General features: G+C 45.4%; 1 protein-coding gene across 3 annotated transcripts in view; it reads left to right on the top strand.

Moving 5' to 3' along the window:
• The window catches only part of LOC127031610 (sodium- and chloride-dependent GABA transporter 2), a 59,809-nt gene extending 41,599 nt beyond the window's left edge, over positions 1-18,210 (top strand). For all 3 annotated transcript variants that reach the window (XM_050918675.1, XM_050918665.1, XM_050918683.1), the window contains 8 exons: positions 6,146-6,249; positions 11,086-11,210; positions 11,924-12,036; positions 13,007-13,144; positions 14,581-14,683; positions 15,106-15,206; positions 16,077-16,247; positions 17,726-18,210. In XM_050918675.1, coding sequence (XP_050774632.1) covers positions 6,146-6,249; positions 11,086-11,210; positions 11,924-12,036; positions 13,007-13,144; positions 14,581-14,683; positions 15,106-15,206; positions 16,077-16,247; positions 17,726-17,845 — 975 coding nt within the window. In that variant the 3' untranslated portion in view covers positions 17,846-18,210. The remainder of the gene's footprint in view (positions 1-6,145; positions 6,250-11,085; positions 11,211-11,923; positions 12,037-13,006; positions 13,145-14,580; positions 14,684-15,105; positions 15,207-16,076; positions 16,248-17,725) is intronic.
• Positions 18,211-19,102: the final 892 nt, after the last annotated feature.

Here is a 19,102-nt window from a genome sequence, read left to right as displayed (position 1 = left end):
CACATTACCATATGTGCAGACATAGCCATAGAGTTTAAGGACAGAAGGGACCACTGGATCACCTAGTCTGATCTCCTGTATATCACAGGCCACCAACACCACCCAGCACCTGAACAACTGAAATTAGACGAAAGTTTTACAGCCCCACAAGAGCCTAGACTATGATGTGCCACGGGCAGAGAATAGGAGAGACTAAAGTGCCTGAGGCCCCTGCAATGGCAGGGAAATGATTAAGTGAGATGTACTCAGATAATCCTGGCAAGTGACTCGCACCCACATGCTGCAGAGGGAGGCAAAAACACCCCAAGGTCCCTGTCAATCTGATCTGGGGGAAAATTCCTTTCTGACTCCACATATGGCTTTCAGTTATAGACCCTGAGCATGTGAGCGAGAACCAGCCAGCCAAGCACCTGAGAGAGAGAATGTTCAGTGCTATTTCAGGGACCTAGCCCTCCTCATCCAATGTCCCGTCTCTAACCATGGCCATCCCTGTGCTGTCAGAGGGCTCTAGTAGCCATGTGTTGTTGTCCATGTGGTAGGACCCTCTAGAGCAGTGGTAGGCAACCTGTGGCCTGCGGGCCACATGCAGCCTGTAAGGGTAATCCGCTTACGTTGACCGTCCGCAGGCATGGCTGCCCGCAGCTCCCAGTGGCCGCGGTTTGCCATGCCTGTGGAGGGTCAATGTAAACAAACTATCTTGCGGCCCACCAGTGGATTACCCTAACGGGCTAGAGGTTGCCCACCACTGCTCTAGAGGCTCAGCCCAGAGTTCTGGGAGCTGGCAAATTCCAAGCGGGGTTTACCTGTGCATTGGATGGTAATAGCATTTTGCTTTGAGACAGCTCCTTTTGTTATTTGTAAAATGCTTTGAGATATTCCAAAAGGAGGTGCTATTTCAGTGCAAAATATTATTAAAGTCTAGTACTTATAATAAATTAAATCTATCTAGGGGCAAGTAAGAGAGGAAGTGCCCTGTAACAGGTTATAACCTTTGTGGCTAACTGCATCTCAGGTGTTGGAGGCTCAAGCTGAAAACAGAGTAGGAGGTTACTTTGGTGAACAAGAGTAAATAAAGCATAGAAGGAAAATGAATTAAATAAACTTGACAATTTAGAAAATTACATTCAACAATCAAATTAATATCCAGGTGGGGAGGAGGCTGGAGATTTCTGAACACCAACATAAACAGTACCATTCTCCTTGGGAATGATATCCAAGGAAGAGCTGTACTCTCTTAAATTGGGTGCAAAGAGCTCTCTTTTAGCAGCAGTCAGGTTCCTTAGGTGGATTGATATAAATGAAGTGGAAGCCTCAATTTAAATCAGCAATGTTAATTGGCTATTGCATTTGTACTTCAGTTGTTTGCTAAAGACAAGTGTATTCTCATTGGTTGATCTAACCATTATTTAATTGTAAATCACCATATTTTAAGAGCCTTTAAACTAGATTTGGTACATATTTTTGCTACCTAGGAGGACACACTGTGACTATATTCATTTTTTAAAGAAATTGTATAGCTTAATATTTTCAGATTCTTATTCTATATTTTTAAGTATGTTAGAAAATGGTGAATGATGTATTTCTCATTTACTTGCTAATTCACTTTTTGCTCATGATTTCTGTCATGCTACGTTAGGATGGTAACTGGAATTTAATTACATACACAAAACAGCATATAAAATTTATTTTAATTAAGCAAAACAACCTTAAATATTTTGGATATATAAACTTCAGTGTTCTTCCACGAGCTGGAGAGTACGTTTCCATGGTGGATGAATGCATAAATATTCATAATTTGAGAACGGAGCCAATCAGTGTTGAGGTAGGGAGAAGCTATGAGAAATAAAAGCATGAGCCCGTGGGTTCAGTGAAAGAGCCTGATGAAATACAGGATGATGCGTCTCAGAGTCACAGGCAGGGTCCCAATACCTGTGATGGCTTTACCAGTCTCTTGAATCCAGTAGCCTCTGTGTCCCTCACATGATCAAACCCTTAAGATAGTACATGACCTATTGTGCCTATTTATACAGTTTGATCTCAAAAGTTAGATATTTCCCCCCGATTCTTTATCTAGAAAAACATCTTTATGTTAAAAGTTTTTGATAGAGGTTCATGGAGTCAGCATATTTATTTTGTATTTAAATATTAAATAGATTGTAATATGTTTAGGCCTTAGCATCTTTTCTACTAAATTCAGATTTCATTTTAAACAGGTTTATCTTTTAAAAGAACAATTTCTTATAATTTAAATTAAAAAAATCTAATTAAAATTAATTTTTATGATGTGGTGAAGGTCATGACCAACTATCATAAAATTAATAAATAACAAGGAATTTTTGTCAGACATACAGAAGAATTTTTTGTTTGAAAAAATATATTTCTCCGAAGACCTTGTGGGAGAGAGAACTCAGCAGTTGCAGGAGAGAGGGTTTTGTTTTTGTTTTCAAATTAACTCCTGATCTGTGTAATCCATCAAGAAATATTGTTCCCAGGATAGCTCTGGATCAGGTGTAGAGAGGCACCTTTCATGATGAACTAGAGGTGGTTTTACCTGTAGAAGAGATCTGGAGAACTTGGGACTACCACAAATGGAGGGAAGGCAGAGGGGACCTCATCACAGAACCGTACACACACTAGGGCTACGTCTACACTACAGCATAAAATCGAAATTACTAAAACCGGTTTTATAAAACCGATATTATAAAATCCATTTTATGCGTCCACACTAGGGCACATTAATTCAGTGGTGTGCATCCTAGGCTACCATCGATTTCCGGAGCGGTGCACTCTGGGTAGCTACATTAAAGGAATGAGACCAATAACTTCGATTTCCGTCCACACTAACCCTAAATCGATATAGTAATATCGATTTTAGGGTTACTCCTCTCGTTGGGGAGGAGTACAGAAATCGATTTTAAGAAGCCCTTAAAATCGATTTAAAGTGCCTTGTAGTGTGGACGGGTACAGCGTTAAATCGATTTAACGCTGTTTAAATCGATTTAACTGTGTAGTGTGGACCAGGCCTAAGCAGCCTGCTTGAGCAACAGCAGGAAGCTTCAGTGAGGCCGAGAAGACCTGTTTTCAAACTACAAATGGAATGTCCCCTGGCTCAAGAAACACATTTATCATTTTACAATGAGAATAAAGGTAGCTATAATCTGAGTTGGTGCTCACTCTGATTACGTTGATTTACAGTAGATCCATATGTTTATAGATGCTTATAGGATGGAGTAATATTAACACTTTTATTTTTTGTGTGGACTACCGTATGGCCCTGAGGATGTCAAACGCAGGGCTGGCTCTAGGCACCAGCGTTCCAAGCATGCGCTTGTGGTGGCCTTTCTCAAGGGGAGGCACTCTGTTGTTGTGTTTTTGGTTTTTTTTGCTTTGGCAGCGGCACTCCAGCTTTTTTTTAAATATTGTTTTGTTTTTTGCTTGGGGTGGCAAAAAACTGGGAGCCGGCCCTGGTCAAATAGGCTACAGCTCTGTATTGACTGGATTGCAGGTTGAAAACCACCGGGCTAGGGCCTTGGGGGAATAGATGTATCTCCTGCTCATAGGCCAAGCTTAAGTTTTGTTTGCCTTAGTTTCAACACAGAGTGTTTTGATTAAAGCATTATCTCTTGCTAGGGCAAGTACTTCTTTCTCTAAGCACTTGTCCGAAGTGGCAGGGCTGCTCTCTTCACCTTTTGCAGTTTGTAGGTGAAATGAAGCCCCTTGCTCAAGTGCTCAGTGATTGCTCCTGCTTGTGAGGCTCTGTCTTGGGTGGGCACAGGTGAATGGATAGTGTAATATGTAGGTGGCACTGATCTCTATTATGCAATCAACAGTTTTGTTGGCTGGCTGGATTTTTAAAAAATACAACCAATATGGTGAGTTGGTGGGATGGGATTCAAACTGAGCTCTGATGGTAACCCAAAGCTCTAACACTGGACATCCAAAATAAAGCTATGGTCTTCCTTACATTGAGGCACTCAGGAAAATTAATCCAAATTAACTAAAGTTGTGAATTTAAAGTGGATTAGTTAAACCACATTAAAACCCATTAATTCAGTTTATCTTAATTCACAAACTAAATCGAATTAAGGGCACTTTAATTCTGAATTTGGATGAACTTTCCTGATTTTCCCCATGTAGACAAGCCTTGACCTGATTAAACTGGGATCTGTTCACTTTAAATTGCCAAAAGACAATATCCTACACAATAGCAAGGGTGATTTATTTTTAACCCTCTGCATGCCTGCTATCTCCTTCTGGCCTCACAGATCATAGACCTCTAACATAACACCCAATGAAATCACTGGGAGTGTTTCCACTGAGTTTGATGTAGGTTGGATTGAGAATTTTGGCTGGATCCCTTACAGACGGGAAACAGTCTATGGAAGAAATCAAAAGAAAGTTTAACATAAGGGCTCTGCCTTTTCTACCATCCTTACAGATTTTGCTACTTTATGGTGATTGCAGGAAAAACATTTAATGTAGCCGCCTACTGAGCTAGAACAGATTTTCCTCTAGAAAACAACAGAGAAAGGGATCACAGCATCCCATTACAAGGCACATTGACATGGGAATAAGACTAAAAAAAGACACAACCAAACCACCAATGACAATTGAATCAAATCAACACTGACACACACAATCGCCTGGGAGAAAGAAATACAAACAGATGAACCAGAAGAGTTCTGGGAAAGAAACAATTCAACCACACCTTTGATCTGAATACCTACCCTCATATTCTACATTGGGCTTGCTTGCTGTTCATCGGAGAACTTGTACAAAAGAGAGAGAACAAAGTTATCCCTTTTGTGGGAGCAACTACCGAGAGAGGTGATTTGGGGCATATAGGCTGGGCTTTCCCAAAAGTCAAAGTGTCGTGAGAGATGGTTCAGCTGTGCCCTCAGAAGATGTAGGAGGGGACCATCTTTCTTGTTGCCTGAGAGAGAAGGATCTAATTCAAAGTCCATGGGAGTCTTTCCGTTGATTTTAATAGGCTTTGGATCAGGTCCTAAAACCAAGGCCCTGATTGCTTGTAGTTTATAGCACTTCTTGCAAGAGATAGGAGGGGTGTTGACCTTCGTGTCTTGGCTACATTGTAATTTGGCTAATTACATTCTTCCTATTGAACTAGTCCTCATTGCCTCTCTTTTTGCAAATAACCCAGTGAACTCTCCTGCAGTGTTGTTAGCTAAGACTGACTTCCTTCTTCCAATCCTGTTTTTCATTGCCTCCCTGAGTGCTAAAGGCGAAAGGTGGTATGAAATAGGCAGTGTTATCATTAATAATTGTTATGTTATTATTTCCTTCCTCATTAACTTCTTCTTTAGTTTGTCTCTACATGAGCTATAATGAAGTCTTTTGAATTAATGTGAATGGTATCAGTGATTGCATAGAGCTAGGCTTTTAGATTAAAGGTGGCATTGACAGACATATGATGTGACTTCCTTAGAACACTCGGACATGTCCTTGACAGTGATTGCAATGTAGTTCAAATGGACCTCATGATCTCTGACAGGGACTAAAATCTCTCTCCTGTTTCCTCATTTAGTAACTCTTTATTGTAACAGTTTCAAGTAACTTTTTTCATGAGTTTATTTTTAAGGGTTTGAATCTTAACATCAAGCCTCAGAGCCAAGTAATACTATAATACATTGCCAGACTCTATGTTTAGCATTGCCCTCTAGTGGATGGAATCATAACTGTCACGCTCTGTGTCAGCTTCTAAACTGCTGACAGCAAATGGAGAACCTCCTTTAGCTCCTGTAGTTGGAGTCTCCTCTGTGGCATCTGATCTCCTGTCACTGTTTGGAGAGCTATACGAGCTCTAAGGGAAAAATCAGAATCCTTACAAGGTCCTTGGAATTCCCACACATGTGACTTTAAACACCAGTAGGTGCTTTGACCATACTCTAGAATGTAAGAGATCCTGTACATGGCAGCTCTAGAACCCAGCTGTATCTAGACATTCTAGAACATGCTTATCTGCGTATTCCATGTTTAATTTTTCTCACTGTCACTGTTTATGCTGGTTAGGTCAGCCCTGTGGCCTCTGGAACCCAGCTGTCTCTCCTCACTTTCTGGAATCTGTGTAGCTGCCCGTCATGTTATCCTTTTCGCCTCCTCAGCTGTGTTTGTCTCTTCCTTGCAGGTGTGGATGGATGCAGGCACGCAAATCTTCTTCTCTTATGCCATTTGCCTGGGGTGCCTGACAGCCTTGGGTAGCTACAACAAGTACCACAACAACTGTTACAGGTAATTGGGATGAGATTCTACTGTTCAGGGACCCCCATCCCCACTGTATCCATGTTTCTCCCTGAATGCCATTGAGCCCTTGCAGATAGCAGACGGCTCTGCCAAAGGAGACAGTTGACCAGGTTAAGTTTGAGGAAGTGCCTCATGCTATCTTTCCTCTTGAGGCAGAAGAGCGTTCTTGCCAGTTGCTGCTTTACTTGAAAACCAATTTCTCCTGCTATGTTTCTGAAACCAAATCCTCCATGATTTGTCCTCAGGAGGAACTTCAGTAGTTTCCCAGCTGCTTCACAGGTGAGAGGTCCTCCTTCCCCACCTAAGCTTCCTGCTTGCTCACATCATAACCCTTTAAAAGCTCTGAGGCAGAATTCTGCTTATGGTGCCATTAAACAGAAGCATTCTCCCGTTTACAAAGGCTTGTGAGTGGATTTTTTCACTAGGAGGGTGGTGAAGCACTGGAATGGGTTACCTAGGGAGGTGGTGGCATTTCCATCCTTAGAGGTTTTTAAGGCTCGGCTTGACAAAGCCTTGGCTGGGATGATTTAGTTAGTTTTGGTCCTGCTTTGAGCAGGAGGTTGGACTAGATGACCTCCTGAGGTCTCTTCCAACCCTAACAGTCTACGATTCTATGATTTAGAACACACACACATGATTTGCTGGTAGTATTTGATTTGAGTCTTTCCCCATGAAGCTCTGCCATTCCAGTCAATTCTCACCATGCAGTTCTCTTTGCTATTGCAGTCCTGGTTCCTCACACAACTCTCACTAAACCTCACTCTTGTCCTACAGCAACCACGGGCACTCCAGTCCTGGAAACCACATTCAGTCTTGCCAATGCATCTGACTCCTAAAATGCAGCCTTCCCCCTGCTGTTCTAGTTAGCACTGGGCTATCCTTGAACAGAAACTGGCAATCCTATTAAATTGTACCAAGTTGTCTGGTAATCTTGTGAAGTGCGCAGGTGGGGAAGAATGTGAGAGCCAAGTCATTTTCACATTAGATGCTTCCAGCATTCGTAACCGTGTCTCCATTGGTGAAAGGCTTGTGCAGCCCGAGAATGCTACCCACTCACCAATCAGAACATCTTTTATCTTGATGTGATGTTTATCTGTCAGCACAGTATCCAGATGAATTGTACGAAATGGGAAGAACTAGAGTGTTGCATTTATATACAGACAAGTCCCCTGTATTCTGTCAGTTAAACTACTCTTTAAACTGGGATTTCTTGTCTTTAAATATATTAGAATTTGTTTGTTGTTGTTGTGCCCTCTGTAGGTTTGCATGGTGCTTCTCTAAAAGCTAAAAGACATGGGTGGTGCTGTGCCCTGAGGAGCTTACACTCCGGTGCCACAGTCTCTTCTCCCTTTAAGATTAGGTTCACTGCCAGTTGTGGTGGCATGGACACCTGTCGAGTGAGAACTGGACTGACAGCCCCCATCTCATTTGTGGGGAAGAAGGATGGCAGAGGAAGGAACAAAGGATTTGTGTTTGAGGCATGGCACAGGAAGACCTGGGTTATTTTGCTGGCTCTGCTGCTGACTTACTGTGTGACCTTGCTAACACAGGCAATCTATCTGGGTCTCCATTTCCCTACCTGCAAAATGGAGATAACAATTACCTACATCACAGTAAGGTTGTAAAGAACTTTGATAGCCTCAGATGGAAGGTGCCTTTGAAGTAGAAAGTGGTGGTGTTCCATTCAAGCCATTTAACCATCTAGCCATTAAATAGTAACAACATTCCTTTACTGCTGAGCTGTGCTAGATGAATAGCTCTTTATTTTGGTGCCAGTCCTTCATACCATCCTCTTCCCTAGTTAGCTTTATTTCTCATGGATCTGTCCTACATTCTGCCTGGGGCTTACATAGGAATAAACAGTCAATTTTCAACATGGTAAAAAAAATAACAGCAGGGTGCCCCATAGATCACCAAGACCAGTGTTGTTCTTTATAGTCACTAACTATTTGGAAAATGAGGTGGACAGTGAGACAGCAACAAGATGATTTAGGTCAATCAAAACTAGAAAAGATGGTGAGGAACGTCAGAGGGACCTAACCAAGCTAGGTGACTGGCCAACGTAATGGCAGATGCTGTTCAGTTTTGACATATGCAAAGTAATTTATGTACAAATGAATAATTTGCACTGCTCTGACCTTGTGTGTCCTAAATTAACTGTAAATTTTCTGGAAAAACAGCAGGGTGTTATTGTGGATGGATCAATGAAGAAAACTACTCATTGTGCAGGGGGTCTGAAAAGCAAATGCAGCATTAGCTTTATAGCCTTATTGATGGATGGATTCATTAATTTTATTTATTAATCTGTTAGAGCATAGTGGTCAATATAGGTTCAGTCTCCTAAGGACTAAAGCATCTCCAGAGGGCTATTATTATCAGTTCCATTATAATCAGAGACCCTAGAAGCACACAAGAAACAACTGCAATTTATCACAAGTCCCTTTATTAACAAATCCACTCTGCAGATAAACCAATCCCACAAACACTGAAATACAATAGCAGATAGAGAGGGCAAAGTGTTTAGCCCTTTGACTGGCATCACATCTCCTGCTGGCAGACCCTGGAGTGTCAATTGTCATCTTCATCACCATCATAGTCACCTGGTGTCATCCTGCCATCTTCCCATGCATGTCTCCCCACCCATCACCCTCCCAGCACACAGGCAAGTTGACACCCATTTATCCTGAGTTCTGCTTACGTCTGCTAAGGCCCATATATATGCATAAGGGATTCAATCTCCTTTTTCATACTACCACATCCCACTAATTTAGGGATGCCCAATTTTCTATAGACTATTTCCTTTGTTCCCTTTATTCTCATAAACATCTATGTTAATAAATTAATATAGCAACTTAAGTTATTAGAGAACACCGCAAAATGTCACTGTTGGGCATCTTGCAGTGTTAACTGGCTCATTGCAACCTATTTTTCAATCTATTGATGCATAGTTTTCAGACCATCAGCACTTAACACATTTTTTACTGTAATCATACACTTTGCTGGTACACATTTCTCTTTCAGTCAACTAGTTATGCCAGCCTGTTTCAGGACTAAAGCCTTGTGTCACTAAACTGAATATCTTAAACGCCTGTAGGCCCTGTGTTAAAACATTAACTAATACTTACATTTCACCTCTATATCCTAAATATACTTAATGTCTTGAATCCTTGGCTACAAATTATACAAAGAGAGGATATAGATCAGGGGTAGGCAACCTATGGCACATGTGCCAAAGGCGGCATGCAAGCTGATTTTCAGTGGCACTCTCATTGCCTGGGTCCTGGCCACCGGTCCGGGAGTGCTGCATTTTAATGTAATTTTAAATGAAGTTTCTTAAACATTTTAAAAATCTTATTTACTTTACATACAACAATAGTTTAGTTATATATTATAGACTTATAGAAAGAGACTTTCTAAAAACGTTAAAATGTATTACTGGCACGCAAAACCTTAAATCAGAGTGAATAAATGAAGACTTGGCACATCACTGCTGGAAGGTTGCTGACCCTGATATAGATAATAATACTGAATATAGTAAATGCCATAAATTAATAGAAATCAATGGTATGGCCTTTCCTGGAATGTAGTGTTCAGTTCTGGTCTCTTCATCTCTAAAAGACAGAACAGAAACATAGCAGTTCAGAGACAGTGAGACTGACTAGACGCATGGGGAGACTTAAGTATGATGAGAAACTGAAAAGATTGGGATTGTTTAGTTTAAAGATTTGGTGAATAAAAGAAGACGTGGTAGAGGTATACAAAATGCATAGTTTAGAGAAAGTGAATTGAGTGCTTCTGTTTATCATGTCTTATCACCAGGGGACAGCCAGTGGCACTGAAAAGCAATGAATTAAAATGGATACAACAAAATTGCAAAAATCCTAATGTGAGTAACATGTGGAACTCACTGCTGCAAGATATTCTTGGGGACAGAAGTTGACTGGTTCAAAAAAGGGTTCAAAAAAGAATCAGGCGTTCATATAAGCAGTGAGACTATCCACAGGTACATTAGATAAGCTGAAACATAAGAGTTTGTATCCTATCAGACAACCACTAATCGATCGGGTTGTGGTGGGAAGAAACTTCCCTTATGGGCAGGTCATCCTATAATTACTCTCTCTGCAGTTTTTTGCACCTTCTTCTGGTACATCCAGTACTGGCCACGGTCATAGCGAGGATACTGGATTAGATGGGTCACAGGTCTGATTGTGTATGGCAACTGCTATAAGAAGTAGGATGGTGGTTAGGGTTCTAGTTTGGGACATGGGAGACCTGGGTTCTATTCCCTGTTCTGTTGCAGACCCTCTGTATGACTTTGGGCAAGTCTCCTTGTGCCTCTGTTCCCCATGTATAAAATGGACAGAATACCTGCCTCATAACGGTGTTGAGGATAAATAAAGATCATTAGGGACACAGACTTGGTGGTAATGGAGGGCCAGCTGTACCTGATCTAGAGATAGACAGGTTGATGCTTATAAATAAAGAGTTCTGAATTTATTTTAGGCTCTGTGACATTATGAGGCTGTCAGTATGTGGGATGAAGAAGCAGCATCACTGTTATGATGTGAATATGCACATGTCCTATATTTATCCACAGATGAATCCACAACCGCACACTGTCAAGACATCTGCTTAAACATCTGCATAGAAATGATTAATATAGACATATGTGCGTGTCTCTGTGGGTGCTTTCATCTCATTGGCTGCTGTGCCTCACTGATACGTCTTTTTGAATGGCTTCTCCCTCTCCCATCCCATGCTGATGTTCTTGTCTGATTGGCTGGCTGGTTCCCCCATTCTGATGCTTGTCTTTTCTCCTTCCAGGGACTGCATTGCGCTGTGTTTTTTGAACAGTGGTACAAGTTTTGTGGCTGGCTTTGCAATCTTTTCCATCTTGGGCTTCATGGCGCAGGAACAAGGCGTGCCTATTTCTGAAGTAGCGGAGTCAGGTGAGTAGGCTCGGTGCACAGGAGGAGCAGTGTGCAGGATAGAGTGGGCCATTGCTAATGTGGGACAATCTCTGGTCACCTAACACTGACCCTGGACTCCTTTTCTGCATTGTCCTTGACAAAAGAGCTCCTGTAAAGAGAGCAGAGCAGAGAACAGTGACTAAGGTGGGTCCCAAAGCTGCTGACCCCCTAAGAGGCACAATGAAACGAGATTAATTGCGACCCCAGGTTCAGATCCCAGAAGGGTCAACTCAGCTTTTCTGAGCTAAATAAACTGAGCCCCAAGGTGGTTACGGTGTGTGAATCTTTGGTATGAAACATTAAGATCTGAGTTCCTGTTTGCTCTGCACGGATATTAGGAATCCACCAGATGGGAGCCCCAGCCATAGAGGTGGAGCCTAAAGCCTGCTGTGGCTCGTCTGCCCTCGCTCCTGGCAGTAGAGCTGTAGCCTGCTCTGGTTCCTCTGATCTTCCTCAGCCAGCAATAGAGGCACTGTTTCTTGAATTGTGCTTCCTAGTGCCAGGAGTGAATTCATTGGGGAAGGTGGGGTGTGTTTTGCAGGTGGGTGGGTGCCATAGACCAGTTCTGAGCTGCTAATCTCCCTGATTCTGCTTTAGTGACCTCTTCCTCACTGCCTGGCAGGGCGATGGTGCAGCTGATGGCTTCTAGATTTGGTCCCTGCCATCTACTATAAATGACCCTCTTCTCACAGGGCCTGGCCTGGCATTTATTGCATACCCTCGAGCTGTCGTCATGCTGCCTTTCTCCCCACTCTGGGCCTGCTGCTTCTTTCTGATGGTTGTTCTGCTGGGACTGGACAGTCAGGTACAGATGCACAGACAGGACACGAGTGCTTCCTTCTTGCCTGGCCAGCTTTCCTTCAGACTGACAGCCAACACATTCCACTTGATAAATGGCCAGGTGGTGAGGGAAAGTTCTGGGTTCAAGTTCTGAGGTAGCAAAGCACATTCCCCTGTCCAGACAGAGTAGAGTGCCCCAGTCAGCTCTCACTTAATCAGTATAGGCTCAGACACACACGGACGGGCCCAGTGGACAGGGCCCTTGACGGGGATTCAGGCGACTTGAGTTCTATTCCCAGTTCTGCTACTGACCTGCTGTGTGACCTTAGGCCAGTAACTTCACCTCAATTGCCTGTCTGGTCTGTCTAGAGCGTAAACTCTCTGGCGCAGGAGCTGTCCCGCTATGCGTTTGTCTAGTGCTTGGTACAATGGGGCCCCAATCTCAGCTGGAGTGTCTGTGTGCTATGATAATAATAATGTCATGCTCACTGCGAGCCTCTTCCTTCCATCCGGCTCCTGCAGCATAAGGAAGAGCTGCAGCCCGTTGTGTGGGAAGGGGTCTGAGCAGATGTCCTGTGAAACCATGATGCTGGTTTCCAGCAATACCTTCTGGAGTCAGGGCTGTGGTTGTTTCAGCAGCACCCCCTAGTGGGAACTTTCAGCATGGCACTGGTATGGATTTTAGAGCCCAGCTGTTGTCACATGGAGGGAAGGCTGTGAGCTGATTTCAGCAGCACGCCGAGTGGGGGACTGGGAAATGGCCTAGCGCTGGTTTCCAGCTGCACACCCTTAGTAAGGGATTGAGGCATGGATGTGAATGGAAGTTCCCAGGACAGCCATGGCACGGCTGGGGCTAGCTCTCAATGTTGAATGTGTGCGGTCTCTCCTGGCTGAGGGAAACCTGTCCTGAGAGCAAGAGGCCATGGAACAATGAAGCCCAGCCAGCTGGCATAGTAAAAGCATGCTGATAGGTGTGTGAATTCTCTTCTTCCTAGTTCGTCTGTGTGGAGAGCCTTGTGACAGCTGTTATCGACATGTACCCTACCATCTTCCGGAAGCAAAACCGCCGTGAGATCCTCATCTTGCTTGTCTCCATTCTCTCCTACCTTGTAGGACTGGTCATGCTCACAGAGGTAGAGCTCAGAGACAGGAATCCCTCCCTCCCTCCATCCCTCCTGTAGCTCACAGTCTGTGGGGTGCTCCGGTCACATCTGACTGAAATCCCTCTGGGCAGAAAGAGGACTTTAGACCCTGTAGCTGGATTAGGAGCCCAGCTGCAGAATTCCACCTGGGGCTGAAGTCTATGTGCTCTCCTAAGATAAGCAGTGCTGGGTCAGTGCTCAGATGGGAGACTTCTAAGGCGCACCCCAAGTGCTGCAAACAGTGGTGTTACTGATTCAGTAGGTGGTGCTCTGCCCTCTTACTTCAGTACTGAATCTCAGCATGGGACTAGTGGACACGGTGCTGCTGGAGTTGGCAGCTTTGGGGCGGAGTTTAAAGGGGAGTCCTGACCCGAGTGGTCAGTAAGGATTCCAGGGTGTATTTTACAAGAGCTGCTCTGCGATGATGTGGCCCAATTCCAGCACAGGGTTTTACATGCTGCCTCGCTAAATATTCTTTCAACTGGATAGTGCAGCTCTCATTGCTTGTCCTAAACTCTCGTGGACCGTTGCTCTGTGCTGGCCTGTGAGAGTGTGTTTTGAAGGTCAGGACTTTTCAGAGTTTCATGCAAACCAAGCCCTACCCCGTCTCATTTGAAGGCTATTGGAGCATCTTTATCCCCTTCTTCGTTACTTGATGGGACCCTCATGAGCACTATGTGTACAGTAAACTGCTGGGCCTGGTTCTGACCTCATGTCTATTTGTGTAAACTGGGATTAGCCCCATGGAAGTGAATAGAATTCTGCTGGAGTAAAAACTGGTGTGAGATCAGAATTGGGCCCAGGTTCCCTTCTGGCAGTGAGAGGGGGTGATTCCTGTGTGTGGGTTTTTCTCTCTCTCTGGCTCCTTCTGTCTCTCTTTGGGCCTGATTTTTGAAAAGCTGGCCCCTGATTTTTCACCTGCAATTTTTCACCTGGAATTAATTGCAGGCCCGTGTTGTAGCAGTGCCTGTAGAATTAGGCAACTAAGCCAGCTAAAATTTGGGCCCTCAATGATTTGTGCCTGCAAAATTGCACTCACAGTTATATCTGGGTGCAAATTTGGAGTCTGAGTTGATTTTTGAACATTAGAGATATTGACCTGTGGGTCTCTCTTCCCATTTCCCACTACCAGGCTTATTTTTTCCAGACTATCCTAAAAATAACTCTAAACTCCTGGACAGTGACTTATCCTCTCCTGGAAACGAGAGGCTGCAGAGAGAGCAGGGATGGGATCTGGGGAAAACAGGATTTCCACAGAGGTCCCCAGTGCAGATCTGGTTTTGGCCAGGTTGGGCTTATAAGGGGAACACTTGGCAGGGCAGGAAGGTGCCAAAGACCTGAGTTGGTTCTTTCTCCTGCTGAATGGCTTGACCTATCCCTTAGTTAGATTTCTTCTCACTCTCTTCTCCCTGCTTGGCCCTTCCCAGGGTGGGATGTACATCTTCCAGCTCTTCGATTACTACGCTGCCAGTGGCATGTGCCTGCTCTTTGTTGCCATCTTTGAGACGCTTTGTATTGGCTGGGTGTATGGTGAGTATTCACTGACTCTGAATCCCTGAGTGGACTCTTGTCCTCTCACTGGGGCTGGTCTCTCTGTTCTCCCCGAGGGCACCAGGCCACAGATCCCCTTAGTAAACCTGGCACATTGGAACCCTTTACAGACAGTAGCACAAAGTGTCCTCACTTCAATGCCCAGGGACTTAGATGGTGGGAGCTTCCTGACATCAGAGCCCTGGGGGAGCTGGCTGGAGAAGCTGCCTCATGCCAGCAAGGAAGTCCACGACCTTAACAAATTTCCCATTTGCGCTTATCTGTATTATCCATAATGCTCCGTTTCTGAGCTCCCTCCTCTCCACATGGGTCTTCCTGTCAGTCAGTATCTTCTCTGGGCCATGCAGGCCACTACTCTTGTTCCTTTTTGTTAACAGGGTCTCGTTCCTTGTCTTTCTCAGGTGCTGATCATTTCTATGATAACATTGAAGACATGATTGGTTACAGGCCATGGCCTATTGCAAAATATTGCTGGCTCTTCATCACACCAGCTGTCTGCATGGTGAGAGCTTGGAGACCATTGGTCTGGGGGCCGGAGAGAGGAGTGGGGCTGGTTTAGGTGGTTGTTGGAGTGGGGAAATGGATCGCTCTGGGACCCCTGTATTGGGGACATATTGAGTAGGTAGTAAGCACTTTCCCATGGAGCAGGCCAGGTTGTAATGGCTCACTGGCTCAGTGTGGCCATCACGTTGTCCTCCAGCAACTGATCCGTAGAAGGTAAGAACCCTACTGCTACTGACACCTACGGTACATCTATACGGCCAGCAGAAACCCACGGCAGCAAGTCTCAGAGCCAGGGTCAGCAGATTCAGGCTCATGCTATGCCACTAAAAAAAAAAGCTGTGTAGACATTTGGGGTGGAGCTCAGGCTCTGCTTCAGAACCTGAGCTCCAGTCCGATACTGAATGTCTGCACAACTATTTCTAGTGCTATAGAATGAGCCTGAATCTGTAGACCCAGGCTGTGAGACTCGCTGCAGCAGGTTTCTGCTGGCCGTGTAGACATACCCCTAGCGAGCAGACTCCCACTTTAGCTGAAGCAGCCTGTGGTTTGGAAGCCAAAGGTTCTAACCCAGCTGCTGCTGTGTGGTCTATCTGATCACCATGGACATCCGTGAGTGGGGATGGAATGACGGGTGGGGAACAGATTGTCTGGGACTGTTGCTAGGATGAACTCTTGGCTAAGATGATAAACACTAATTGAAGGGGCAGCAGCACCCAACTGGGTCTGATGGATGCTCTGATTGTTGCCCCTCAGGGACTGTCTGTCCCAAGGAAGTCCTGCTGTGGGTGTGAAGTCAGAAGGGAAATCATGTTGGCTAATGGCATTGCTTCCCCCCTTCCTCTCTTCTTGGCTTCTTCCACCTCCCCAGGCGACCTTCCTGTTTTCTCTGATTAAATATACCCCTCTGACCTACAACAAGAAGTATGTGTACCCCTGGTGGGGAGACACCCTGGGCTGGCTGCTGGCTCTCTCATCTATGGTCTGCATCCCTCTCTGGATTGTCTACAAACTCTCCATGATCAAGGGTTCCCTGAGAGAGGTGAGACTGCTGCTTCGGGTGTGGGGTGTGGGCCACAGAGGGGTGATGGGGGGCTTTACAGGTCACTGGCATATTAAAGTGACAGCCTCTTGAGGTGTGATTGGTGTGTTGTGGGTTAATAACAGGAGTGTAGAGTTAAATTACTGGAGCTCAGTCTATTACTGTAAAGAATTAGTGGCTTTATTGAATTCAAACTGGCTGGAGGGCTACACAGAACTAGCTGTGCCTCGCAGTTATTGGCTCTCCATCACTTGTCAAATGCCATAGGAAAACAGCTTTGTGGGAAGTGCTGATAGGAGACCAAGTGCAGGCCTGAGGCCAAACGCAGTCCACTGGGGTCTACAGATAGCCTGTGGGCTGCCCTCGTCTCAGGTGTGGAGCTCTGGCCCGTGGGAACTATGGATCCCAGTGTATGATGCAGGCTAGGCCGAATGCTGGGACCTCTAGGTCCTCTGCTGAGTCACCACCATCTCATTGTTGGAATGGAGAGTGGTGGGGGCATCAATGGAGGCTTGAAGCCACCTTTACACTGCCTGTGTTGTGAGGCAGCCAGGTGCCTACACAGCATTTGGTGTAATTTAGAGCAGCCTCAGGGCTGCTCTTGCACTGTTTTTCTCCTGGGCCAGAACACAGCGTGCTGTGACCATGCACCTCCCTCCAGAATGTCCTCTACCTGACATGAGGCTCCTCTAAGCTGGCTTTAGAGACCTTCTGGACTTGGGGATCCCTGAGCTTTCTTCACCAACTTTCACCCCCTAGAGCAGTGCATGGGGATGGACTGTAAGGAAGAACTGGGTCCGTAACCTCTGTTATCTCCCTGTCTGTGGAGAAAAGCCTCTGCTTTTTGCTGACATTTCCATTGGCAGAGCACCTGTTGACGTCCACAGGGGCTGGGTTAGTGCCGTTCTGCACACCCTAGGAGTGGCCTTTGGATGTGTACCGCCCTGATTATGAGGAAGCAATGGCTGGGTGCTGCTGCTCTCCAGCATTGTGGGGTTGGTCTGCATATGAAACATGCCAGATGGCTCAGGTGTAAAAGCTGGGGTCAATAACGTGGGAGGCTGACTTTGTTTTGGTAGCATCACTGCGCTAGTCAGGGACATGGAAGGGAATTTTCCCTGGGTCCCACACAAGTCCTGGGGATTCCCAGCTGCTGGTCAAACAGCCAAGGTGGTTTTCAACTGTTGTTTAAAGTGTCATATCTGAATGTGGGAACTGGGGCTATTCTAGGGCATCCCCGGACTTAAGGGGCTGGTGTCCCAGTAGGGGGAGGGCCTACGTGTATGAACTGGGAATCATTCAGCCTGAGATCCAGACGTGATTACCAAATTCCTCCCTGCCTCTCCCCTCCGTGCTGCCTTTGCTGGAAGGCTACTTAGAAAGAGGCTGTTTGCTGGGGGTGCAGTTTGGGGGAGGAGGCTGTAGTTGAGCCGGATCCACCCCTACACCCTTGTTCAACATCCGACTTTGTCTTTCAGAGATTCCGCCAGTTGGTCTGCCCAGATGAGGACTTACCTTTCAGTCTGGGCATGGGGCAGCCCCTTCCTTCCACCAGACCTGGCCTCCTGATGCTGACAGAGCTAGAGTCCCATTGTTAGGGCCACTCTGGCCCCCTGGATTGTTTGATACACTCCTTCCAGCTGTCAGATGACTCAAGGATTCTCCACTTGCTGTGGGGAGGAGGACTTGTGAGCTGATCTCTCTTCCACTGGAGGATTTGATGGGCTCAGCAGGGGCTGCCATAGAAGGGTCTCCAGGAACAGTGTGGAGTCAGTGATGCACCTTATTCGTCTCCTGGGGAGCACACACAGGAGCTGATTCAAACAGCTGAGAGTCCCCAACGCTCCAGTGGGTGGGACAGGAGAGACTCAGCCCTGGAGTGGAGGGTCACAGAGGCTCTTCTCCGACACGGACTTTGAGGACCTCTCCATTCATTCCATTAAATCCTTTATCTTATCATGTCTGAGTGGCTCTGCCTCAGTTTTGTCTCTTGTGCTTTTTTTCAAGGAAACTCTCCCCTCCACACCAGGAGTCATTGCTCCCAGAGGTGCTGTTTGTTTCCAGAACTACACAGAGTCCAGTCTTCCAGGACAACCTCTCTGGGCAGGGGTAATGGGTATTTTGGTGGCCCAAGAAGCCAAGTTCAAGGCGGTGATGGGGTGTGCATCCATACCAAATTACATGTGACTTCCCCTCACTCATCTCCCAGAATTGGAGAAATATTATATACTGTTACTCCTTTTGACCCAAGTGATTATTAGAAGAAATTGATGATGGACTCAGGCATTCCTGTTTATTTATAAGGAATGTATAAAGTCCCATTTCTCTGACCACAGTAGGAATTAAATAAGAGATTGTGTCTTTATTCATAGTTCCAAGCCACTAGTCAGCACTTAGCCCCAAACTCTCTCTCAGCTTTTGTTCAGGGCCACATTCCCAGTGATTATCCTGACTCTGTCCTTGCTGTGATTCTCCCTTCTTCTCTGCCTTTTGGCCTCTCTCTTCCACAGACACACAAACCTTCTCAAAACAATATCCAGCAAAACTTCTCCACCCATGCCTCTCCACCCCATGTTATGGGATGGAGGCCTCTGTTGTTTCAGCTACCTGGCTCCATATAGGAGCTTAAATGTATTTTACAATTATCTTAAATGAAGGGCGGCACTTACATCCAACCTATAACAACCATCCCAAGGAAGGCCACACGAATGCCTCTTCCTTCATCAGGCCCTGAACAGAGCTGATAAACCCAAAGGAATGTAGCAGCTCAGATCCGTGACTCAGGCCACGTCCAGACTAGGTATTAAAATCGATTTTAGATACGCAACTTCAGCTACGGGAATAACGTAGCTGAA

The sequence above is a fragment of the Gopherus flavomarginatus genome, chromosome 1 (genome assembly GCF_025201925.1).
Source record: "Gopherus flavomarginatus isolate rGopFla2 chromosome 1, rGopFla2.mat.asm, whole genome shotgun sequence".
In the NCBI taxonomy this organism is placed as follows: Eukaryota; Metazoa; Chordata; order Testudines; family Testudinidae; genus Gopherus; species Gopherus flavomarginatus.
The sequence above is the reverse complement of the archived record's forward strand: the minus strand, read 5'-3'. Positions and strand labels throughout refer to the sequence as shown.